General features: G+C 34.6%; 4 protein-coding genes across 6 annotated transcripts; 3 read left to right on the forward strand and 1 right to left on the reverse strand.

Annotated features, from left to right (window-relative positions):
* The first annotated feature begins 611 nt into the window (after positions 1–611).
* LOC107641318 (Tetratricopeptide repeat (TPR)-like superfamily protein) lies at positions 612–2759 on the forward strand. The gene has a single exon (XM_016344814.3). The coding sequence runs from the start codon at positions 665–667 to the stop codon at positions 2633–2635; it is 1971 nt and encodes a 656-aa protein (XP_016200300.2). The 5' UTR covers positions 612–664; the 3' UTR covers positions 2636–2759.
* Positions 2760–10477: 7718 nt separating this feature from the next.
* Positions 10478–11069, forward strand: LOC148566211 (uncharacterized protein At2g29880-like). Its single transcript, XM_088487443.1, has 2 exons — positions 10478–10822; positions 11025–11069. The coding sequence occupies exons 1-2, from the start codon at positions 10478–10480 to the stop codon at positions 11067–11069; spliced, it is 390 nt and encodes a 129-aa protein (XP_088343569.1).
* Positions 11070–19344: 8275 nt separating this feature from the next.
* On the reverse strand, positions 19345–19962 carry LOC107644470 (protein FAR1-RELATED SEQUENCE 5-like). Its single transcript, XM_088487814.1, has one exon. The coding sequence runs from the start codon at positions 19960–19962 to the stop codon at positions 19345–19347; it is 618 nt and encodes a 205-aa protein (XP_088343940.1).
* Positions 19963–23606: 3644 nt separating this feature from the next.
* DHS (deoxyhypusine synthase) lies at positions 23607–26992 on the forward strand. Of its 3 annotated transcripts, none has more exons than XM_016348333.3 (8): positions 23607–23747; positions 23887–24170; positions 24274–24441; positions 24913–25131; positions 25418–25504; positions 25737–25842; positions 25922–26157; positions 26507–26992. In XM_016348333.3, the coding sequence occupies exons 2-8, from the start codon at positions 23961–23963 to the stop codon at positions 26585–26587; spliced, it is 1107 nt and encodes a 368-aa protein (XP_016203819.1). In that variant the 5' UTR covers positions 23607–23747; positions 23887–23960; the 3' UTR covers positions 26588–26992. The 3 variants fall into 3 exon arrangements, with proteins under 3 accessions (XP_016203819.1, XP_088345213.1, XP_016203820.1); XM_088489087.1 differs by having other exon boundaries at positions 23628–23747; positions 23935–24170; XM_016348334.3 differs by having other exon boundaries at positions 23638–23751.
* The last annotated feature ends 197 nt before the right edge of the window (positions 26993–27189 follow it).

Raw genomic sequence — 27189 nt, forward strand, 5'->3', positions numbered from 1 at the left:
TCGCCTGAGGAATTTGTCCTTATGTTTTCACTTTTATGCGTCATCGCGTCCTTTCTATTTATACATTACCAACTGGTTAACTACAACCACTTTATACATTGTTACCTTATCAACAATGCTTGTTCCAAAATGCTTTAGTTAAAGCAAGTACAAAGAAGCTTTTCAAAGCATTAAAAAGTCTTATTTTTCTACTATTTTCGTTCTCAAATCACTACCACTATTATTATAATCAATACAATTATAATTTTTGCCATTACTTAAAAGAAAATCATAGTAGAAAAAGGATATTTTTTAAGGAAAAGAATTTGATCAAAAGACTAAAATAGAATGAAATAAAATGTTTGACACAAAAATAAGACATTTTAAATATTAGGAACTAAACTAGAATTTAGCTTAAATGTTAAGTATAAAAATAATATTTTACCCTAACGACGAACTCCACAATTTTTTGATAAAAATATGAAAAAAAATATACATATAAACATGTGAGGTTATTCTTGAGAACTTCTATTGACCTAACATATCCACTTTTTAGTTTTTTAAAAATTTCATATACCTCGTCATAAGTACTTCATGTTATGACAACCTTATATTGCATATATATAGGTTGAAACAAATTCATGAATAACAATAAAAAGAAAATAACACTCACATTATCATTATCATGATGGTCATGTTCCCCGCCATATCTCTCTCAACGAACATAACTGTCAAAACCAACATAACAGTTTCCGCCACACCAACACCAAGAACCACAACAACTCAGAAATTACACAAAACAACACCACCTCTTGGTTCAACCCTGAAATCCCTTTGCAAATTGGGAAAATTGGAGGAGGCCCTTAGCGTTATAGAATCCTCAAAGCGCAAACCCAATGATGAAGACATTGAAGTTTTCTCTCTCTTCCTCCATGCCTGCATCTCCACAAAGTCATTGGAACATGCCCAAAAGCTCCGTTCCCACATTCTTCGCTCAAAACCGAGCCTTTTGCAGAACCCCACCCTGAAGAGCAAGCTCATCACGCTCTTCTCCGTCTGCGGCCAACTCGAGGAGGCTCGCCGTGTCTTCAATGACCAAACCAGCAGTGAAGCCACTCCCTCGGAGCCAGTGTGGGTAGCCATGGCAATTGGGTACTCTAGAAACGGATTTTCTACTGAAGTTCTGCTTCTGTATAGTAATATGTTGTTGCATTCTGTGAAGCCCGGAAATTTCGCGTTTTCGGTGGCTCTTAAGGCCTGTGTGGATACCTCTGATGCTTTCTTGGGTAGAGCAATCCATGCCCAGATTGTGAAGCATGATGAGGAAGCTGATCAAGTTGTGAAAAATGCCCTGTTGAAGTTCTATGTGGAGTGTGGAGGGTGCTTCAATGAGGCACTGAAGGTGTTTGAGGTAATGCCTCAACGAAATGTTGTATCTTGGAACACGCTGATTGCGGGTTTGGCTGGTCAAGGGAGAGTGTTTGAGATGCTCGATGCTTTTCGAGTTATGCAGGGAGAGGCGATGGGGTTCAGTTGGGTCACCCTTACAACGGTTCTTCCGGTTTGTGGTCAAGTTACTGCACTTCACAGTGGGAAGGAGATACATGGGCAAATTGTGAAGTCTAAGAAGAGAGGTGATGTTCCTTTACTTAACTCTCTTATGGACATGTATGCCAAATGTGGAGCAATTGGTTATTGTAGAAAAGTGTTTGACAGAATGCAGAACAAGGACTTAACATCATGGAATACAATGCTTTCTGGGTATTCAATCAATGGGCAAATAGATGAGGCAATGGCTTTGTTTGATGAAATGATAAGTAATAACATTAGGCCAGATGGTATCACCTTTGTTGCCTTGTTATCTGGTTGTAGCCATTCAGGACTTACAAGTGAGGGGAACAGGTTGTTTCATGTGATGCAAAATTATGGGGTGAAACCATCTCTAGAACATTATGCTTGTCTGGTAGATATGTTAGGTAGGTCAGGGAAACTCCACGAGGGGTTAGCAGTGGCAGAAAGCCTTCCAATGAAGCCTAGCGGAAGCATATGGGGATCGTTGCTTAACTCGTGTCGGCTCTATGGCAACGTTTCTCTCGCAGAAACTGTGGCCGAGCGGTTGTTTGAGATTGAACCTAACAATTCCGGAAACTATGTGATGTTGTCCAACATATATGCAAACGCAGGGATGTGGGAGGAGGTGAAGAGAGTTAGAGAAATGATGGCAATGAGGGGAATCAAGAAAGATGCCGGATGTAGTTGGATACAAATAAAGCATAGAATTCATACATTTGTTGCAGGAGGGAGCACCGATTTTCGCAATTCAGCTGAGTTTTGCAGAGTTTGGAGTGAGTTGTCAAATGCTACAAAGAAAGTGGGATATGTCCCTGACACAGAAGTTGTTCTTCATGATATTAACGAAGAGATGAAGACAACGTGGGTTTGTGGACACAGTGAAAGGCTTGCAGCAGTGTATGCACTCATCAACACTGGTGAGGGAATGCCAGTTAGGATTACTAAGAACCTCAGAGTTTGTGTGGATTGTCACTCATGGATGAAGGCAGTTTCAAGAGTTACAAGGAGATTGATTGTATTGAGAGATACAAATAGGTTTCACCATTTTGAAAATGGTACTTGTTCTTGTAAGGACTATTGGTGATGGAAATACCATACTTGTTCTTGTAAGGACTATTGGTGATGGAAAGTTACCATAATGGTTTTCTAGTAATGTTGTTATTAAGTTTCCAACAAAAGTTTCAGTGACATGCAAAATTTTGGAAAAATATTCACCTTTATTTTTCTCACTAATATTTCAAACTATTGTTAGAAATATTTACTCTTCAAGAAAATTTCAAAATTATGAGTTAATCTCACCAAAAAAGAGCAATTTGAAAGGCTAAATTCAGTTTGTAATGTTGTATTATATCCACATCAATTTGACTTCAAATCCTAGAACTATCACAATAATTTAAATTTTCTAGCATTTGCTTGATTTAAATAAGCCTAATTTAAGGCAAGTTCTACTGTGTAGATGGTCTGCTGATGTCTACAAGTATAGATTTGTGGTGGCAACCTATGGTTACAATAATTGTCATAAGAGGAGATAAAATTTAAAGTTTGGTAGGAACCTGTTGAAAAAGCTGAATGATATTCACGTGAGGAGATTAATGCTTTGGTTTGATAATTATATTTTATCATGATTAATTAAGTTAACTTGATTACGGGCCGTATCTTGGATTTTCGACATTTTTGAAAAAAAAGTTGTTTTTATGTTTAAGGTCGAAAAATATATAAAAAAAAAACATAAATTAACATCATTGCTACAACTACGCCGTATTATTTTGGTCTTTCATACACTCATCATCATCCATATGCAAAAAATTGATATTAAAATAAATAATTATATAATTCTAATAATAATAATAATAATACAAATAATTAAATAATTTTAAGCAACATTTACTTGAATCTGCATGTGTTATATACAATAATTTATAATTAATTTTAATTATATGAATTTAATGAATCATTTAAATCAAAATACGAATTCTATAATAAAGTTTGATTTGTTTTATATTTATTTGAATCTAAAAACACCCAAATATATAAGAATTGCAAAACAATTGATTATTTTCTTATAAAATTGTAAATTATTTATATTATTGAATATTATTTAAACATATTATTATACACATAGCATAAGTAAAAGAAAAAAAAACACATAATTGTGAATAAAAACTAAAATATTATTTGAACATACTATTATTAAGATATAATATAAATAAAAAAATATATATGTATGAATAAATATTAAATGTGTATGCTTAAAATATTATTTTGATAAAATTGTTTATATGATTTAAATCACGAATATTAATTATATTTTTATAAAATTTTAATTTATAAATAAATTATTTAAAAATATGTATATACTATACCCAACAAAAAATTTGAAGACCACAAAATTATTAAACTTTTGTTATAAAAAAAATATTTATTGGTACCAAGTACTAATGTAGACAAATGATAAACTAATAATTACAGTATATATGTTTGCACCCTAAAAATATTATTATAGAATATACTTGGATGAGAAGTTTGGATATAGAAGAATAAAGAATTTTTTTAAGCATACCTCAAATAAAAGACATATTTATATAAATATTCATTATATATTTAACAGAAGTTAATTTTAATGTATTGTTAGTATAAAATTGTTTTACATATACATTTAATTACATAACGTTACATCAATAAAAATAACTATCATTTATTTTGACTGCGTAAATAATCATCTAAAAGAACGGATGTGATTGTACGACTGTGTAAAATATTTTACATTGTCAATGCATAAAAATTAAAGTCATATTTAACAACGAAAATATATATAATATTAAAATTCATGGGCGTTACATTTTGGAAAACCACTTTAAAGAAAACAAAACCTATTTTCATTATCGACGGGCCTGAGTGGCTGAGACTAAGAGCATGCTGATAAAACTATATTTTATGATGATTTTTGAATTGAAAAGAGTGAATTTTATTAACTTATCTTACATTTATTCTTAGAAATTGTATGTTTTTGTGAATTTTCTTTTAATTGGGCTTAATTGTTAAAAACATGTTTTTTATACTTTAAATTACCAAATTTAATTCACTTTTATTCTATTTGATACCTTGATATGTTTGTTTAAGTGATTTAAGGCTTAGAAGGTAAGGATGACTTAGAAAGTTAAAGAAAAAGCATGCAAAAGTAGAGGATTCATGAGGAAATAAAGATTGCAAATTCTCCAAGTCGTGCGTAGGTATGGGCTGTGCACACGCATCATCTTCATTCATGCGTACGCACCATAGGCGTATACGCATGACTCCAAGCACGTGGCTCACTTAAAAGAACACGTGGCTCGCAATTTCAAGCCCATTTTTGGGCCAATCCAACTCATTTCTAAAGCATTTAAAGCATGGATCAAAGGAGATCAACTAAGTAATTTTAGTTTAGATTTTATTACAGTTTAGGTGATTCTAGAGAGAGAAAAGCTCCAACTTCTCTCTAGAATTTTAGGATTTTTAGGATTTTTTAGTTTAATTTCTCTTTAGTTTTTGATTTTGGTCTTGTTTTAGCTTAATTTTCTTTATATTTTCTTGTTCTACCATCCTAGTTGACTTAGTTTTAATTGTTAGTTCCTTTTTTTTTTGCTATTTTTAGTTTATGAACACTTGTTGAATTTTCAATTTTTTTTAATGCAGTTTGAATTTTTTCATGTTTATTGATGTTCATTTGAGTTGTTATTATTGCTTTCTTGTCTTGGTTAGTTGTAAATTTTATTATTATTGTAATTTATGATGCTTTGCTTTTATACCTCCTGAGTGTTCGATAAAATGCATTTCTTAGTTATAGAATAGAATTTTGTATTATTGGCTTGGGTTGGTAACTTGGGTGACCTTGAGTTACTAATGTCCAAGTTGATTGATAATTTAAAAATTTTAGTTAATCTTATTTTCATTGACGCTAATCTTTTGCTAATTCAATTAGTAAGTTGATTAGAACTTATATATTAGGATTAATTAATTCTGGTTGACTTTTCTCGCCATTTAGAGGTTGATGAATTGTGTTTGCTCTTTGTAATTATCATGTTGTGGTTAGTGACAAGAATATTGATCCTTAACCATCAACCCTTGCCAGTATCTTTCTTAGTTAATTTGCTTTATTGCTCTTAGTTTAATTTGTTTTGTCATTTAGATATTGTTTTACTCTTTAATTTTTTTGCCATTTATATTTCTTGTTTAGTGATATGAAAATCTCGATCCCTCATAGTCAATAATACACACACCCAACTACAATTCCATGGGAGAATGACTTGGGATTTAAAACTTGTGGTATTTGATTTGAATTGTGACAATTTTTCTAAACTTTGATAGGGTTGGTTACTGGTTTAAGACTATACTCATAACGAATCTTGTTGTTTTTAATTTCATAAATTCTAAACCAGTATCTAGCCGTCATCAAGTTTTTGGCATCGTTGTCGGGAAGTTACAATGTTTATATATTGATTCAAGTAGTTAAGTGTTTGGAGATATTCATTGAAAAATTTAAAAAGTTTATATATTGATTCAATTACGTAATTAGGTTAGGGTTAACCTAAAGGCTGAAATTAGTCGAATAATATGCGATGTAATATTAGGTATTTAGGGTTTAGGGTTAGGACCTTAAAAAGAATACTTGGTACAATATTATGATAGTTTAGAAATATGGTCTATGATATCGGACAATGTAACAGAGGACAAGCATGCTCCGTTCATACTTTAGGGGTGTTTAATAGGCAGTAATACGTTATATGTAGTTCAGTAATAAGCTATGTGTAATTTTGATAGTGTGGTTTTGTTAGTTGTGTGTAATAGATACTTCAAGTTTGGGTATGTAGGGTTTAAGGTTAAGGGTTTAGGATGAATTTAAAATACTAATACAAAAGATATTAATAAATTGTTAAATTAGTATTTAAATAAATCAAGTTTAAAATTTTAAATTATAAATTAAAAATTGAATCTCATTAAATATGCATTATTATTCTTGTTATAGTGTTAAAAAAGAGTAAACATCAAATCCGGTCCGTGTCTATTCTAAAATAGGACAAGGCGACCTCTAAATAAAATGCACCTAATCTTGGGCGCCGCGTCTGAAATGATGACAAAATCCATTTTGTAGACGCTTCATCTAAATTGGGAATGCAAAATTTGGCAACACATTTGCCTTGTGTATATTTAGGAAATTAAAATATTTTATATATTTACGTAAATAAAAAAGGCATAAAATTAGCGATAACAATATATAGTATTAATAGTAGTTCTAGTAGTAGGGTGTAGGGTTTATGAAGTGAGGGTTACCAAGAAGTTAATCTGATCCTTTCCAAGGACACTGATTACGATGAATTGACAACGATGGTTTGTGATGCGGTGTGTGAACAGTGAACAAGATCTTTATTTTAAGAGTGAATTGTGTTGGAAATATGGTCTAATTCAAAAGATGATTACCTAGTCTTGTAAGGGGTTCATTTGTGTTAACGCTATGTTTGTTTAGATGGAAAATAGGGAGAATTTAATATGGACAGAAAGAAATAGAAGGAAAATGTGTACTTTCACTTGTTTGGTTTTGAAAGAAAATGTAAAGGGAAAAATACAACAGTAACAAAAAGTGAAAGGGACCCACCAAAAACTTTTCTCTCCAAGTAAGGCGAGAAAACGGAAAGAAAACTCATTCCATTCCATCATTCCAAACCCTACCCTTCTCTTTTTCTCGAAGACTCTTCTTCAACCTGGGACTCAGCCGTGTATGCTACCCACTTCCAACACTATCAACCATTGCAACTGTTACCAACGGTCCATTCTTCCACTACTGCTCAACCATTCTGGTCACAGCGTCTTGCATCTACTGGTAAAATTAGGTAAGTTTTCTATGTTACTCTTATTTCACCTTTCATTCTTTAGATTCATGGATCTGTGTGTTTGAGATTCAATTTTGTAGTATAGGGACAAAATTACATTTTAGTTTGATTTACTAGTTTGTTAATTTTCATGTATGTAAACTGTTTGATAAAATACTCCAATGAAAAAATGCAAACTTACTAATTCATAAGTTAATCAGAGTTGAAAGAATTGATATGTGTATAGACTATAGATAAGTTTTTGATGTTGCTCTTATTTCACATTTGACGCTATATATTGATGGATCTGTGTTTGTGATTCAATTTTGAAGTATATGGACAGAGATTATATTTTGGTTTGATTTATTACTTTGTTAATTTTCATGTATGTAAACTGTTTGATCAAATGCTCCAATAAAAAATTGCTGATTCATAGTTTGTTAACTTTTATGTCTATAAACAGTTCGATAAAATATTCCAATCGAAAATATAACTGGTAAAGTAAACTTGGTTTAAAATAAACTAATTGATTTCGCAGGAGACACAAATTATTATTATTAGGGAGCTAAGTTATTAAACGATAGAAATTAACAACTTACCTTTCACGGCAAAGTAAACTTGGTCCACCGCGCTTGTTCGCAAACTTGATCCATAATCTACACTTTTATAACTATTCAGCTATTTTATTTATTTGTACACAAAATTCATAAATAATTCTCACATGGATAGGTGATGAAGATGATTAAAATAATTTTTTTATATAAAAAGGACAGCTAAAAAAACGTTAAACAATTTTAAATATTTGATTAAATTAATTTATGATATAACATATAACAAATTAATTACTATCTTAATGTGAATAGTCTTTATATATAAAAAAAATTCTCTTTTATAGTGTTTAATAATTTTCTTCTAAAATACTCCTTTCTATATATCTATAATTTTTTTCATTTTTATGTAAATTTAAACCCACAACCACATTAACACCTATTAGTTGCTTTCGTTTTCTGTGTTTTTTATTTTTTTTTTCTTTCATATGTAGTTTATGTTTAAATTTTTTCGAAAGGTATAAAAAATTGTTATCTTTCAATTGGTTGAGATTCTTTTACAATTAATTATATTCTTTGATTAGGAGGTCATATATATAAATACTAGTTATTTAACTGCATTGATTATGCTTAACATATGATGCTATATTTCTTTGTTTTTGTTGGTGCTGTAAATCTACGATATATACATTTGAAACTACAAAGTGCTTGTTAAACAGATAAGGCTGATCATAAAGAAAGTTTTTTGGTCGCCAATATGGAAGACATCTTTAATTGTGATTTTCCATTAAACCTTTCCTTTAAGTTTGGGCTCGATAATCAAGAAAATATGTTAACCCTTGAAAACGAAGAACATATATTAATAGTTTTGAGGGAGGATTGGAAAAGACGATAGAAATTATGCACAATAACAATGATATGTTACATCGTGCACATGTTATATTTATTGAGATTTATGTCTACGTGGGTTGACAAATCCATCTCCCATAAATTGGTTGGACGAGAACAAATTCGAGCTACTTTAATGCAACAGTTAAGAGAAACTCATAGGTGTCGTGACATCCTACACATGGGCCCTGATGCATTTCTTCAATTGTGTGAGAAATTAAGAGCAATATGTCAAGTGAGAGATACAAAACATGTTACAGTAGAGGAGCAAGTTGCTAGGTTCTTGTATATAATAGTTCATAATGTGAAAACTAGAACCGTTTCTTTTTTCTACCACCGGTCTGGAGAAACTGTTAGCCGCCACTTCCATGCTGTGTTACGGGCAATTATTTTACTAGAAGATGAATTTCTTCGACAACCATCTGCATCCATTATTTCTCCAGCGATCCTTCACAATCATAGATTTTATCCTTATTTTAAGGTATGGACATGTACAATTACATGAATAAATAATTTTGATTGATATATACAATTTCATGTTACTTTATTAAATAATGGACTATTATTTAGGATTGTATTGGAGCTATAGATGGAACACATTTTCGTGTCAAAGTACCCATAGTAGATCAACCCAAATTTCGAAGGAGAAAAGACTGGCCGACACAAAATGTATTAATTGCATGTGATTTCGATATGAAGTTCACTTATGTATTAACAGGTTGGGAAGGAACAACATTTGACTCAAAAGTTCTTAAGAATGCATTATCGAGGGATGATAATCTTAAACTTCCATGAGGTTAGCATGTACATAAAACTATATTGTCTCATTAGTAGGTAAAGATTAGTAGTTTGTGTGTTTATACTAAATTAATCATTTTAAATGATGGATTCTGTAGAAAAAATTTATCTTGGGGATGCTGGATTTATGCTGAAGCATGGATTAATTATCCCATATCAAGATGTAAGGTATCACTTAAAAGAGTATGCAAGACGTGGCCCATAAAATGAAAAGGAATTATTTAATCTTCATCATGCTTCATTGAGAAATGTTATCGAAAGGTCATTTGGAGTTTTGAAGAAAAGATTTGCAATAATCACAAGTGGCATTGAACCACATTATGACTTTGAAACTATGACTAAAATTGTGCTAACTTGTTGCATATTACATAACTTTTTAATGGGTGTAGATCCTGATCCACATCTCATAGCTCAAGTTGACCGAGAACTACAAGAAAATAATCCAGAAGAGGATGAAATAGTTCGACATGAACAAGATGAAGACTATAGGCGGGGAGCCATGTTAAGGGATGAAATAGCTGCTCAAATGTGGGCTAACTATCAACTAGGGCTCTGATCACTCGTTTAAAAAATTTTGCAAATAAAGTTATTAGTTGTATTATGTGTGCGCTGAGTTGATATTATAACTTTGATTTGTTATTATTGAATTCATGTTACCTCTTGATGTGTTATTATATTCTGTTTAATGACTTTGGTGTGCAATTATTGAATCAAGTTGTCACATGTTATACTTATGGAGTGTATTGAATCTTTATTTATTGAATAACTGATAAGATAGTTTACAAAAATTTTGATTTAAGATTATGGATGTTATTTCTATCCACTTGTTTTGTAGATTGACAAGTGTTAATGGCAAAAAGAGCATCGTGCCAAGGTGAGGCCACTAGTCGGGATACCTTAAGATGGACCGACGAAATGGATACAACCTTCATTGATGCTTTGATTGAAGAATGTCGCAAAGGAAATAGAGTGAATGGCACATTTACTACAATGGCATATGACAATATACTTTCACTTTTGAGATCTATCTATGGTAATCACCTCCGCAAAGAGAATCTTAAGAATAGACTCAAGACTCTAAAAGATCATTTTGGAGTTTGTTATGATCATTTTCATGGGCTTAGTGGATTTTCTTGGAATTCAATTACAAAAATATTTGAGGCTGAAGTTGAAGTTTGGGAAGAATTGATTAAGGTAAACTTTATGCATTTACTATCTTTTTTTGTTTTAAATTTCACTAGTAAATATTGAAGAATTATTTCAATAATATATATTTACATATAGACATACTCATAGTAAATATTCTACTATTTAATTTAGACAAAACCAGAAGTGAAAAAGTGGATGCGTACTTCAATTAAACACTATGATAAACTATTTGAGATATATGGTACAGACAGGACAACAGGAAAATATGCTGAAAGTGCCAAAGAAAAAGTGAAAAGGTAGAAGAAGTATAAAGAAACAATTAACTTGAATGATGATGATAGTTTCTTAAATATGGAAGAGGAGTGGAATGATGAGCCAATTACTCCTCATGCTACTAATTTTACAATGGATCATAGTCCTGAAATTGGTTTATCTAACCAATCAACTGGCTCTCAAGGAACATCATCAAGAGGTACTAAACGCAAAACAACCATGAGTGATAAATTAGAATCAGAAATGGAAAGAATGAGTCAAGTCATTCAAGCATTGATTGAGATGATGAAAGATGGGAATTATTTTTATGAGAGATCAATTAATATTGCTGAAAAGCAAGTGTTAACAGCTGAAGAACAAGTGCAGGTAGCTAAGGAGCAAGTTCAAATTGCTAAACAACAAGTGCAAATAGCTGAAAGGGGTCTTGTGATTCTTGAGCAAAGTAGGCCTCGAATTTACTCTGAAAATGACGTGTGGACTGAGTTAGAGAATTTAGGTGTGATGCCAGAATTGCGCATGAGGTGTTACCGCTTTTTATGCAGAGAAGATAGAGCTGAGAGAATTTTTTGGTGTTCCAGCTGACATACGTCTTGCCACATTATATGAATTGATGAAAGAAGCAGGTGCACTCTAGGAACAATAGTCCTAGTAATGTGGCTAATATTTTGAGACGGGCACAAATATAACTTTAAGATCAAGAAATGTACTAGTATCTTTATATTTTGTGGGTAACATATCTATGACTTAATTAAGGCTTATAATGAAAATACCTCATGTCTTTGTATTTTGTGACTTTCATAACCATAACTATTGTTAACTATGCTATAAGTAATGAGTTAGTCAAAGAAGTCTATGCTATTAGTAATGACTTGATCAAAGAGGTCCCAGTATTAAGTTTGTTAGTTTCGTATGTAAATTTTGTTTTTAGCTGACCTTAACGTGTTATCATGTAAGACTTATTTGATGTGTATGTGTAAGTGTAATATAAGACATAATATATTAATCAAATGATATAATGTGATCGGTTAGCCTCTTTAAAATGATGTACATGTACTTATTGATTTAGATATTTTTTCTTCTTGAAATTATCTCCAGTTTATGTATTGGGATGAGTATTAAACAAAAATAAAATTTATATCTAAATAGATCACTCTAATTTTGTGATTATTATTATTATTATTATTATTATTATTATTATTATTATTATTATTATTATTATTATTAACTTGTTATATTATAAATATAATTAAATTTTGTTGTTATTATTTAATGACATTTATAAATATTTACATAATAATTATATACATAATAATATTACTATATAATATGAAGGGTAATATTGTTATTATATAACTTAATTCATTTTTTTTATTTTTCTTTCCAAACAAACAACATAAATTATTTATCTTTCAATATCTTTTTATCTTATTTTTTTTCCATTCAAACACACCCATAAAAATTAAATTTCACTTCTATTTCTTTTTTTTTTTATTTCTTTTCATTCAATTTTAGCAATATTTGTATAAATTAAAAAGTTGGACATACTATACACTAATATTTTTATTTTATTGTAATTTAAATATTATTATTGTTCATTGAAACATTATTAAAGTTATGACAATCGTTATTTTTGTTGATCACGGTTAGTATTGTTATTGTAAATATAATTTTTATTATTAGTGTTATTATTATTGTGATTACTATTTTATTTGAAATGAGTTTTTTATGCATTAGTTTAAGGTAGCGCACACTCACGTGGGTTTGGGTGTGCAGGTGAGGGGATGGATTTTATTGATGGATTATAAAATGCTTATAAAAATAACTATTTGTATCCATGAATTTTACGAACGTTAATAAAAATACTCATTAAAAAAGAAAACTGATGTTGTATTTATCAAAGATGGATTTCGTATGACAAAAGTACCCAAATCCTAAATTTATGTTAACTTTTTAATAAAATTTTAGAATTATCCCATTCTTTATCTTCAACCCTTCCTCTCTTCTTTCTCAAATCTCAAATACCTCCATTGCCACTTGTAACACCCTCATTATCCGAATGTCACGCTTCCAACTGCTCCACTCTGATAGCTTAGGCATTACGACAACTCTAAACATATTTAATACTAAAATAAAAGCCTGTTTAAAACTTAAAACCGCAAAACCTTAATAAAAAAATACTTTTTCATTGAAAGCATAAACATAAATGTACATACAAACCAGATACAATAGCTTAAGATATATATATATATATATATATATATATACACACACACAAAACACTAGCTTACATACATACATATTATAATTTTCTATCCCTCTTACAAACTTAATAAAGATATAAGGCGAGAGAAAAATAATAGCTAAGATAATACAAAATACTGAATAAACAGAAAAATGAACATAACTCTTCTGAAGCTTCGACGTCCATATCCTGAAAAGGAATAACCTGTAGGGGAGTGAGAACGTCGTCCTCACTTGTTCTCACTATAGGATTACAGAAATTGCTATAACAAGATACGTAAAATAAAACTATTCTTAGAGTACAGTGATCAGTGCTCGTCTTATGAGTCTTTCCAAAAACCATGGGTCCACATTCAAAATTCAGAAAATCCTTTTCGAAGAATTGGTAAATTTCTCAATTATTTTAAAACAAAACCTTTTCCTTTCTTGTAAAATCTGAAAAGTTTTTCCCTAAATAGTATGAATGACCAACATGTCCCAAGCATAGAATCAATTAAGTCTATGCTGTAAGAGTTTGATTTTTCATACTTTTCTAGACCACAACCATGAAAGCAGTTACTTACGTGGTATAAATGATCATCCCGTTCCTAACATAGGTTCATTAAGTCTATGTTGAACCGGTCAGATACTTTATACAGAACTAGAACTCAATATACCAATCACGGCCTCAAGCCCATCCAATCCAACACGGCCCCTGGCCCAAACAACTCAATCTTCAACCAATTCATCACAAACCAACCAATCAAACACAATCACAATTAATGTAGTTCAAACACAATTAATAGCAATTACAACAATTATAGCAGTTAGCAGTTAACATAAGTATTCACATAGGCAAACCAATTACAACATGCACACCCAAACAATGTCACATAAATGCATATGATGCATATCTGTCCTACTGGCTGTGATATCACATTGTCGGTTATGTTGCCAAAGCCGACTAGGATAAGCGGGATCCAACTACCGTCCTTATCCGTAGGTCCCATAGACAAGCGGGATTAAACCACCGTCCTTGCCTCCACCGTAAGCGGGATTAACCACTGTCCTTACACGGGCGCCGCACCCTCGACAAGCGGGATTAACCACCATCCTTGCCAGGCGCAAGCGACTTATCAACAATTTCATCTCAGCATAAGCGGGACGAACCCGGCCCTTATGCCTACCAAGTAATAACTCATCAATCTCGATGATATCCACAATCAATCAGGCTCAATAACTTATTTCAAATTCATTCTTAGCCCATTTTTTTAAATAACAAATGTATTCAATTCACATCTTGCCAAGAATCACTTTTCAAAACGGAGCCACATTCCACATCTTTCTAACACTTCCAAACCATCACAAAACCATGTCAAAATCAAAATCTCTTTTGAAAGACTTAGAATCATTCATTTCTAAATCAAGATTTGGTCATAAAATTCCTCAGCGGAGTCTCAAGACTTCAGGGGAGAATAACCTAACTCATTTCTTAAACTCATTGAAAACCTCTGAAACCTTAACTTCTTGATTTGAATAAATAAAATTGAATTTAAACCAAAACCAAGTCATGTATCCAAATATTCCGAACCAATTTCAAAACCAACTTATTTAAATCAAAACCAAATCATTTAAACCGAGAACCAGTTTCAGTTTCATTCTTAAATCTATTTCCAAAGGCTCAGAAATTGTTTCAGCTTTACTAAATCAAAGTTTCAAAAAATACTTCAAATTTTTCCTAAAATGTCGTAAAGTGAAATTAGTTAATCGAACTCCATTAAACATCCCTCAAATTACTTACTTGATCAAATTCCAAAACTTAAATATTTTCATCTTTAAATCGGCTTTAAAACATGATTCTTTTCTAAAATAGTTTACATTCAAAATATAATAATTTCCTTAATAAAAGGGTCCAAACATAATCCATTTATCAATAATACAGTTCAAGGCATAATCCATTCCTTTTTTAAAATACCATTTCAAATAAAATCTCGGATTTTATAGAAATTTCGGTAGCATCTCCCCTAAAACTTCGATTTTGCCACATTTCCGGGTTCCAACCAAACCAATCCTCAACTCTTTCCAACAGATTCAAGACCAAATCAATTTCAAATAAAACAAAAACTCAACTTTCAGATTATCAAAACCAATCCAAATCAACCAATTCAGAAATCTCCAATTTATCAAAATCAGACATTGTTTCAATCAAATAGGCAACCATATTCATTCAAGACAAAATCAGACAATTCATAAGACTCACCTAATCACCAGAAATACATTTCGCACAGCATATCTATTTCTAACAATTCCCATTTAAAATAAATTAGTTTGTATAAAAAGCCCCTACCTCGACTCGTCGAAACCATAACCCAAACGCATCAACTGAACTCTTTCCTCTCAGCCCGGAACCAACGACAACCACAAACTCAGCCCCTTATCACTTTCGCAGCACTCACAGCAACCTAAAAGCGGCATTCAACATACAGAACTTGAACCTACATTACCAAACCTCAGAGTTTATAACCAAACATAATAGAATACTAACGCAGGAGTTTTCGAAACATAAATACTTACCGAACTAAGAAAACGAAACAGCGGCGATAGCTGCACCGGTTTGGCGGCAGCCCCGGCAACCACCTTGAGCGGCAGTGGCGACCAGAACTCTGGCGACGACGATTGTAACAAACATGCAGCGATGAAAATCTTCTGGAAACTCAAAAGGAACGAAAGCCAACTTAAAAACCCTTACCGGAAATGGCGTTTCCGGCGGTAGAAGCTCGGCCAGAAGCTCCGGCAGCGGTGGATCTGGCGGTAACGGCTTCTCAACGGCGACACACTCCACGGTGGTGACTCCCGCGCAACGCGTCTCGCTCTCTCTCGCGAACGGCAGCGACGGCGACTCCTCCTCGCGCGACTCTCTCCCTCGGTCCTGGTCTCCCTCGCGATGGCGATTAGTGGCGCGGTGGCAGCGGCGGTCAGCGATGGTGGCGACGAGCTAGAGTACGAACGGCAGCTGCTATGGACGACAGCAATCTCGACGACAACAACGGCCTCTTCTCCTCCTCCTGGTGGTGACGCGACAGCACAATGGTGACGGCGCAGGGACGGCGGCAGCTGAGCGTGGCACAATGGTGGTGCGAGCTGGACGCGGCTGGGGTGGTGTGAATATTACTAATTTTGGGACTTAATTTGAAAACTAATTTAATCTCTAAAATTACTTTAAAATATTATTTGTGGTATAAAAATACTAATTGATCCTCAATCAATTTCTCTAATTGGAAATACATAGTATAATTAATTTTCTTTATCCTTAAAACTTAAAGTATTGAATGATATAAATATAATTGATCTAAAATCAAATCATATGAAATTCTTATTATTTCATAACTACCAACTTTATAACTTAATTATAGAAATGAATTCAATAGTCATAAAATTATATGAAATTCTGATTTAAATAGCCAAACCTCATTATTTTTGAATTTCTAAAACTTTAAATCATAAATAGAAAAATAATCCATAAGTATAGAGTTTGGATAAAAACCTTAATTTATTTCAAATCCAATTAATCAAAATTACCTTAAATTATTTTCAATACAAAGAATTTTTGAAATTAAAACTGTAAATAAATATATGATTTGAGATTAGTTTCAAAATAGGACTTTTCAAAAGTCTTGGGTCTTACACCACTACCTTAACCAACATCTATTCTCTACTACTCCACTAACCACCACTGCCGCCATCTTTCCACGCTGACGATGACAAAGACGACAACTAGGCAACCAGGCAATCCATCCGTTCCCACGCAATGCTACCACCTTCAGCTGCAGCCACCCAAACTCTACGGCGGTCCCAACGCCGCCTCAAGCCCATGCACATATCATCTATACCTTGGCATAGTGGCAAGTTCAGAGTTTAGAGCCACCGGATTCAAGCTCCAGTAGTGCCGTTACACAGAGATGCCGCAATGCCTCTCCGGCCAAGACCCCGTCTAATGTCGCCACAAGATGGAGAAGCTCCGAAAGCGAGACTGAACCGAGATCTAACGCGCAAGGTCCCTTCCTGTGGTGCGATTCAACTCCTCCTAGGTCCACTTCAAACTCATGGACTCCATGGAGAAAGGTCCTATATATACAACAGTACAAATTACAAATTTATTATATAATTAACGAAGTTGAACAAATCTCCTGTAACTAATAATTTATTTGTTTTTATCTATACCCAAATTGAACCAATTGAGTGTATTCATTATTCAAATTCTCTTAGAAATCTCCAATCATATCTATGTTAGGATATTTGTCAAGTCAGAGAATGACTCCGATAACCACAATGGCAATGGAGGTGCGTGGCGTTGATTGTGACGAAGATGACGCGGGGTTTGGGGAAGAGGGGGAGAAAAAGGGGGAGAAGGATCCGGTTGGAGAGGTTGTGTCGGTGATCAAGTTTCTTGGAGATGGGTTCATGAAGATGGAAATGCCGTCATGGTAGCAGTGGTGGAGTAGAAGAGAAAAAAGAAGGTGGTTAAGGTGGTGGTAATAGAGGGATGTGAAAGTTTGAGTGGGAAAGAAGAGATGGTTGGAAGTTGATGTTGAAGATAATTGTGGGGGTAATTCTGGAATTTTATTAAAAAGCCAACATAAATTTAGGATTTGGATACTTTTGTCGTACGAAATCCATCTTTGATGGATACAACGTTAGTTTCCTTCTTTAATGTGTATTTTTGTCAGCGTTCGTAAAGTTCATGGGTACAAATGGTTGTTTTTCCTAAAATGCTTTCTTTGTTCTTTTGTATTGTAGTACTCCGTAGATGAGATAGAGGATATTTATTGTGACACATATTTAAATGAAATGTCTTTAGTGGTGTTAGCCTTGTTTATCCCCCATTCTTCTTCGAATATACAAGGAGAGTCGTATGCGTTCATGGTCATGACAACCGAAGCCGGACGTTTTCAGTTTTACGCGGTTTGTAGAGGTTGTGTCTCTAGCGTTTACAGGTCATGAGAGGAATGCGACCAACAAGTGAACGGTTTCCGAAATAATGAACACCGTGGCTTCCATGACTTGTCGGAGGCCTTGGCTTGGATGCGCAGCACCGCATCTCCTTTTTCTCGTCAGCCAACACCACAGGTTCAACCGGTGAGAAGAAGACCGTCAAGATTGTTAGAAGGTGCTTTCTATTCAATCCCTTCCCCTCAGCAAGTTTCTTCCATGGGAGTGGCAGCCAACAGCCAGCACTGTGGAGGTAGTAGTAGTGGTAGCAGCAACCCTGTTTAAGTAGATGGTGAGCTTTAACTTCCTTTCCTTCTATTTAAGCTTCTGTCACGATTTTCATATAGCAATCTTGTAATGGCAAAGCAACTGTCATGTTATTGATGTGCATGATTCTGAACTAATACAGAATTGGGTCGTGCAGTTGCAGAGCCAGGGGCAGAGGGTGAGTTCATGTATGTGGAAGACATGGAGCTCATGTTGATGCGAGCATCCTCATTCTTTGGAATTGGTTCCCTACTCTTTGTTCCTTAGGAAATCAACTCAAACGATGAACGAGTGCTGTTTGGGTTTGTGGTGGTTTTTCCCCACAATGGCAGAGGTCTTGATCTTGTGGCTCATGGTTCTTTGTACTATGAGGAACGCTTTGCTCATCAAGAAGTTTCTTTCACAATGCTTGATAAGATTCTTTCTGCTACTGGTTATACCGTTCGTAATTACAACTACCAGATTCTTCGACGTGTGAAAGAACATTTGAATTAGGACAGGGTGGAAGAAGTTGGTAGATTGAATGCGCAAATTCATGTACTAGAGAAGGAAAACGAGGAACTTTTGGGACAAGTTGAAATGTTTGGAGAGATGTTAGAGGAATAGGGTGCATTGTGGAATCGAATGCTACCACGTCCCCAAAATGTTGACATGGGATCAAATTGTACCGGGCCATCGACATGGGATCAACAGCTGCCTTGCCTTCTAGGTAGACTATAGTAGCGTTCATGTCTCCAATACCAACCTCTGCACGCTTCTTACGATCAATGTAGTTGTATGTGTTCTTCTTCGTAAACCCCAAAGAAGAATAACCACCTTCAATCCCAGCTCATGTACCCTAGTATCTTAGATATCGGTAAGCCATACGCATGCATTCCATCCATGTGGCCCTTTGCGAACCCAGATATCACCCGGCAACTTCGGATCATGTGAACCATTCCCCTAGGCATCAGTTCATGGTTAAGCTCGAGGATTACTTTCCGAACCTTCCAAATTGAGCTCCCCTTATCAAGGTATACAAACATCAAGGCCTGACAATTCGTGTGTGTCTCAGGCCTGTGAGATCTCTTCTTGTCTAATCTGTTGTACTGCTTTCCATCCCTTAGGCCAACCCTGTTACAGAAGAACCTTATTCTCATTATAGTCTCATCTTCATCCTTCGCATAGTCTCCCTTATAGATCCCAAATCCGTTGCATTTCCCTAGCCTCGAATAAAACTCATATGCACGCTCCTCACTTTGAAACACCATTTTCATTATGTCCTCGACACTCAACCCAATCACGTCTCCATACACACGACCATCCTCATCCGACAACAACTCAGCCTTTCCTAAATCATCCTCATCAACAACATCATTGTTTGGAAGGCCTAACTCAGATTGACTTTCATCCGATGACAAATTGATTATCTTGTCCATCCCACCATAGCATTCCATCAGTCAAATTTTAATCGAACAGAAATTCCTAAAACAAGCGAACAATACATAGACCAACACTATCACATACGGTATTTAAGCCACAAAGTCAACAACACTAACTACAAAATCCTACTTTTACATAACAAGATTATTAAATAGCTACTCTACCTTCATTAGCAAAACTAAAGGTAGGATTCAAACCAACTAATCAAAAGAATTGCATCGTGCCGAGACATGATTGATGTGGAAATATTATACGTTTCACCCAAACATTAGTTGCAAAAATGTTAACTCCACTTCAAGGGTCAACAAATGCATTCTCACATTTATGACAATGACAAAACATCATGCAATTTATTTTATTCTAATCCAAAAGGGTTACTGTCCATTTCTACTGTCAGGAACAAAACTTAGACAACCATTTTCAATTTATTCAACAAAAATAATAAATTTCAATGATATCAATACAGAATACACGCTCTAAATCCAACCTTTACCCCTTTTATACTGTATACCTTAAACCGTGTGTTATCAAATATTCTAAGTGACAAAATAAATATATATTCTAACAAATACCAGTTATTATTTCCTAACATTTTACAGGGACAAAAACTACATCTTCTGGTGCTATTAGCACATTCAACTGCTAAATTAAAAAAACTCAATTTTCAAGCCAACCTAAGTGAAGCTTAACTCTACACTCCGCCGTAAAACATAAATATTCACACACAAACATATTGAAAATGGTATCTCAGAATAAAAATTTACTGCCTCAACCGCACACCGGTGCCAATATCCTCCCACTGGATCTAAAGGAAAACAACCACAAGCCTGAAAAAAAGCTGAAGAAAAAATCAACAAAGCCAAGCCCCCAAACAAAAAGATCTCTGACTTTGCCTTGTCTTCGATTCCCAAAGAAGGAGATAAGCTATTGTAACAATCTACCTCAACTAAAAATTCAACAAAATTTAAATCACATTTCGCCAATGAAATTGCAAAATTTATTATTTTAGAGAATAACATTGTCATCAACAATTATGGAACTCAGAGAAATTATAAGAATTGTTTCAAACACGGTGCATATCTACATGATTAGAAATTTATAATTGAACATCCACAATAGGAATTAACTTCTGTGCTCACCTGAAGCTGCGCCACTGCCCGATTGTTGTTCTCTTTGTCGACCGCGAAAGACACAAGAAGACTTCAATAGGCAACTCTCTGTTTTATGTCGATCAAGCAAGTCACATCAGATTCATGCCGTGGGTCACGACATCATAGATGATGGCACCTCTTGTAGTTCTTCTCTCCGTCATCCCCGACGCAGGTCACGGTGTCCAAGAAGAAGGCGTCTCCTCTGGTCCTTCTTTCGCAGCGTTAAAGAAGAAGGCGTGTTTTTGTGGAACTTCTCTCATGGCGTCGAGGATGAATGCGTCTATTGCGATACTTCTCTCCGCAATCCAATTAGAGTCACTGGACGAAGAAAGGCAACACTTCAAGTGATGGTCATTTTGTTCAGTTTTTAGCTCTGTGTACGTGGGGTAAACAATGGCTGAGAATGGGTTTAACTCATTGAATGGTGGGTCATATATTTTTTCTTTGGGTCGAGTAGATTTTTTCATAACCTTCCAAAGCCCAAAATGGTACGGCGTAGTTGTAGTAGTGATGTTTATCCTTTTTTTTTTGGTAATTATAGTAGTAGTGATATTTTTGTTTTTTAGGTATTGAGTAACAATAATGTTAATTTATGATATTCTTCTTATATATTTTTCGGTTTTAAACATGAAAACAACTTTTTGTCCAAAACGTTAAAAGTCCAAGATACGCCCCTAATTAAGTTAACTTAATTAATCATAATAAAATATAATTACCAAACCAAAGCATTAGCCTCCTTACATGAATATCATTCAACTTTTTCTACAAATTCCTGCCAAACTTCAGACCTTGTCTCTTCCTATGACAATGACTAAAACCCCAAAGTGATCCCTGAGATTGGACGAGTTATCCATAATCGTCATTGACTTTCAAAATTCCCTAATGGTATCCCTCACATTCAGCTCCGGGACCCATAGTCGTCCTGCGACTCTTTCCAGCGCACAGTCAGCAAACGGAGTAATGATTTGGCACCTCCCATGCCATGCTGGAGCCAGCAACGGCTAGCTGACGTGGCAAATCTTAATTTTTTACCCAATGTGGTCTTGGTCCCATTAAAACCCTAGAAAGTAAGAATGATTATTATATGCAGTATCTCTTCTTCCCTTCTCCTCCGTCCCATAGAATTTTGCTTGCATAGAATTTTGCTTGCTTCAATTAACAAACTATGCTCTGGTCCAGCAGAAAGCTAACTAAACCCTAACTTCACTTCTGGTCAAAACTATAACAATTCAACTTGATTTCGCTGAACATATTGACCTAAATTGGAAGCTCGAAGCTCAAATTGCATACTTGGAGCTAAAATTTGGGAGTTGGGGATAGTAACAATGCAAATTGAAATCCATTGGAAGCTCGAAGCTCAAATTGCATACTTGGAGCTAAAATTTGGGAGTTGGGGATAGTAACAATGCAAATTGAAATCCAAAGTCCAAAAACACAAACATTCTGTTATCCCTTGCAAAAAGTGAAGAAAACTCACCAAGAAGATTAATCTCAGAGCCATATCCATGAACCCTAACAACATCTTCGAACGCCATGGCTGCATCTCTCGGCACGCCATACCAGGTCTTCCCAGAACCCATGTGAAGGTAATTCAAGCTATGGAGGTCATGGTCCTCAACATGCCAAGCGAACCAGCTGAACAACATAGCCAAATACACCATTGGAGAAGTAACACCATGTATCTCCTCCTTCATGAACCTCAACAATGAACCATTCGCCCTCGAAATCTCCCTCATATTCCACGCTGACTCCGCTAGCGCCGCCGCACACTCCTCCCTGCATTTCCGGCTGAACGCCGAGCCCGGCATGTCGTTCACATACTCCACCGAGAACGGCTTGTCAACGGTCGCCTTCCAGAACAGCGTCTCCACCTCGAGAGGCCCTAGGCCACCGGAACAACAATTATGGTGGACCACAATTATGGGACGGAGGAGAAGGGAAGAAGAGATACTGCATCATTCTTATTTTCTAGGGTTTAATGGGACCAGGACCACATTGGGTAAAAAATTAAGATTTGCCACGTCAGCTAGTCGTTGCTGGCTCCAGCATGGCATGGGAGGTGCCAAATCATTACTCCGTTTGCTGACTGTGCGCCGGAAAGGGTCGCAGAACGACTATGGATCCCGGAGCTGAATGTGAGGGATACCATTAGGAAATTTTGAAAGTCAAGGACGATTATGGATAACTCGCCCAATCTCAGAGATCACTTTGGGGTTTTAGTTTATGACAATTATTAATTTATTATAACCATAAGCTATCACCACAAATCTATATCTATAAACATCAATAGACTATCTACAGAGTAAAACTTGCCCTAATTTAATTGCCAATAGAATAGAAAATTATGATTTTCACTGATTAAAAACTTGTTTTGTTACCCGATAAAATCTTATTATGAGATTAATCCAAATGAAATTACTTAGAAAATTATATAAAGTCATAGTAACACTCACCATAAAGCGAGACACATGTCATATTTTCATTGATCAACTGCTATACTTCATAGTGAAGTATACAGAACATACTTCACCAGACGATGCACCATAATCACAATCCCTAAAACCAAAAACACTGAAAAGTGAAAACACATCATATTCCACTCTCTGCCGCCGGCACCGCGACGATTATCACCTCTTTCAGAAGCTCAGGTAGGTGCTTAAGCTTTCACTCTTCATCTGTTCTCTGTCTCTTTTTTTTTTTTTTTATATTGTGTGTTTTAGTTTAGATAAATATTCCTTCTGTCTTCATCTGTGAATTGAGTTTTGTTGTTATAAAACTTTATCCCAGTATCATAGCACGTTTGTGCTCCTCGTACTGTGTTGCAATTTTCACAAGAACTTCTCAGCTTGGGATTCAGCTCGATGGGTGAGGCAAAGGAAGATAATGTTGTTCTATCTTCAGTTCACTCCACAGTCTTCAAAGAATCCGAAAATCTAGAAGGAAAATGCACCAAAATTGAAGGCTATGACTTCAACCAAGGCGTCAATTATCATCAGCTTCTCAAGTCCATGGTCACCACTGGCTTTCAAGCTTCAAACCTAGGAGACGCAATCCAAGTCATTAATCAAATGGTTTGTTTTGTTTGCTTTTCTTTGTGCCCCCCATCTGTTTGTTTTTGTGACTTTTTGCTCATAAAGTTATTGTCTTTGCAACTTTTGGGGAACTGGGTTGAAGCTAGATTGGAGGCTCGCTGATGAACCAGTAGTCGATGATTGCAGTGAGGAAGAGAGGGATTTGGGTTACCGAAGGTCTGTTACGTGCAAGGTGTTTCTGGGATTCACTTCTAATCTCATCTCCTCTGGTGTTAGAGACACTGTTCGGTTTCTCGTTCAACATCACATGGTGAGTATCCTGTAAGCGTAAATTGGGAAGTTGGTTCCCCTTAATTTGTGTTAACATGATAAATGTTTGGTTTTCGGTTGTATCTGGAAAAATATCTGTTTTAGTGTGTTGTTTGTAGTGTCATAAAATGATTGTAAGATGGAAGAATTGAAAAAACTTTTGTAGCTGGTGCATATAATGTATATAGTATCTCTAGTTCACTACCAAGTATTTTGTAGCATAGCATCGTGAAAGTAGAGACTTTGTTGTTAGATTGTTCATCAATAGGGTGACAAGCATCACATTGACTGATTGTTGCTAATCCCCTTGATTAGAGATAAATTTAAATTTAACTGATTGCCTTTGAACAATGATAGAGTGTGTACTTGTTGAATTCCAAAAGTAATTTTCAAAAGGAAGTGTTTTTTTTTCCTTTGGAAAAATAAATTAAATTCAAATTGTGATAGTATTATAATTCTTGATCTGTTACAGGTTGATGTAATTGTGACAACTACTGGCGGCATTGAGGAAGATCTTATAAAGTGCCTTGCACCAACATACAAAGGAGATTTCTCTCTGGATGGAGCCTATCTGCGCTCAAAGGGATTGAATCGTATTGGTAATTTGTTGGTCCCTAATGACAATTATTGCAAATTTGAGGACTGGATTATTCCCATTTTTGATCAGATGTTGACAGAACAAAATAATGAGGTACTTTATTTTATAGCTGTCTTGTAGTGTGTGTAAGTTTTTGTGGATGCATGGGGACTTATTTACCATCTGTCTTTGTTTTCCTTTTTCAATATTAGTGTCGTCTGTATTTGTATTATACTATTCTGTATATGTTTTGTTTATGGTAAGTTGCTAACAAAATTAACTAAAATAGATTAACATTTTAAAATTGAATGGCATACCTCTGATGAAGCAGGTGCTACTTGAAACTTGTTTTTCCCGACACTTGTTCATCTTACTCTTTTTTCTTCTTCCTTTTTGACAGAATGTGATATGGACACCATCCAAGTTGATTGCTCGATTGGGTAAAGAAATAAAGAATGAAAGCTCTTACCTTTATTGGGCATACAAGGTAAGGCTGTGGGAGCAAAGGTTTTTTTATAATCATGTTATTCCCTGCATTTTGTTCCTGATTCAAGTCTTCGCCTAGTTCCTTTTCCGAGCATTAGGTTATTGTTTCTCTATATTTCTTGTATCATGTATGTATACGATGAAACGTAGTTATTGTGTAAATTTCCTGATTTTCTAAACAGCATTGATTTAGAAAATCACAATTATTGTTGAGTTTCTTTCATGTTTTCCAGAACAATATTCCAGTATTTTGTCCGGGCTTAACCGATGGCTCATTGGGGGACATGCTGTACTTCCATTCGTTCCGCAACCCGGGTCTGATTGTAGACATAGTGCAAGGTCTTTTCTACTCTCTTTTGCCTTCCTACTTCCTGAGTGAATCTGAATTGTGTAGAATGACAACTTTTCAATGTAACAGATATAAGGGCCATGAATGGAGAAGCTGTACATGCGAGTCCTAGGAAGACCGGCATGATTATTTTAGGAGGTGGTCTTCCAAAGCATCACATCTGCAATGCCAATATGATGCGTAATGGTGCAGACTACGCTGTTTTTATTAATACCGCACAAGAATTTGATGGTAGTGATTCGGGAGCTCGTCCAGATGAAGCTGTTTCCTGGGGAAAAATACGAGGATCTGCAAAAACTGTTAAGGTACATCGTCTATATGATTTCACAATTACTTTTCTTCTTGTCAGAATTCTCTAAATTGCTGCGGTGAATGCTATGGCTATAGTTTCATACTTTTGGATTATTGTAGCCAGCTAATATCATCAATCATCATCCTGATTTAGAATATGACTGAAAATTCCAAGGTTCATCCAATTTTATATTATAAAATACAACCATGATTTCTACTAACATTAGCAGAATTGCAAAATATGCTGATGTCCATTGTTCTTGTTATATTTGTTGGACTTCTAAAGATTTATGTAACGTAAGTCATGAATAAATATTTGTCTTAATCTCTATGCTTACAAATATGTTGATTTCATTAAACCAGGTCCACTGCGATGCAACCATCGCCTTCCCTTTGCTTGTTGCCGAAACATTTGCCCCAAGAGTGAAACCTTGCAATCAATAGAGGTTAAGACAAACTAACTGTCAAGTTTGCGTAAATTGCATTGTTTGAGGACATTGATGAACGTGTTCACCGTTGGTATTCGATTAGGTCAACATGCCTGTATTCGATCGGTATCTCCATCACTATCGTGTGCATTTTATGTTATACCATAAAAGAAAAAGTAATACACTAATTCTGACTGCATGAGAGACAGGAATTATAGATGCAGTAACCAATTTTCATTGATTTATGTGAGTTTTGGGATGAGGATGATTGTAACTTCTAAAACAAATAACATTAGAAACTTGAAAGTTCATCAACTTTGCAAGTCAGTATATTTTTATCTTTTTTTCCAACTGATGGCCAAATTTCATGTTGGAGGAAAAGATATATCACAATTCAGACCTTATTTGTTCTTCTGAATCATATTGCTGTGCCTGTACTTGTGTTCTTGATTGTATATATGGTTCTGAATCAAATATAATGATACAATGGTATTTTCTTTTACTTCATTTTAACCAAATGTTTAACAGTCTCTTCTTTGACCAACATTTGTCTGTTTTATCTTTTGGAAATCTATGAAGAATTTGTGAAAATAAATATCTGCCAAAATAGTAAATTAA

The sequence above is a fragment of the Arachis ipaensis genome, chromosome B5 (genome assembly GCF_059453495.1).
Source record: "Arachis ipaensis isolate K30076 ecotype BB chromosome B5, ASM5945349v1, whole genome shotgun sequence".
In the NCBI taxonomy this organism is placed as follows: Eukaryota; Viridiplantae; Streptophyta; class Magnoliopsida; order Fabales; family Fabaceae; genus Arachis; species Arachis ipaensis.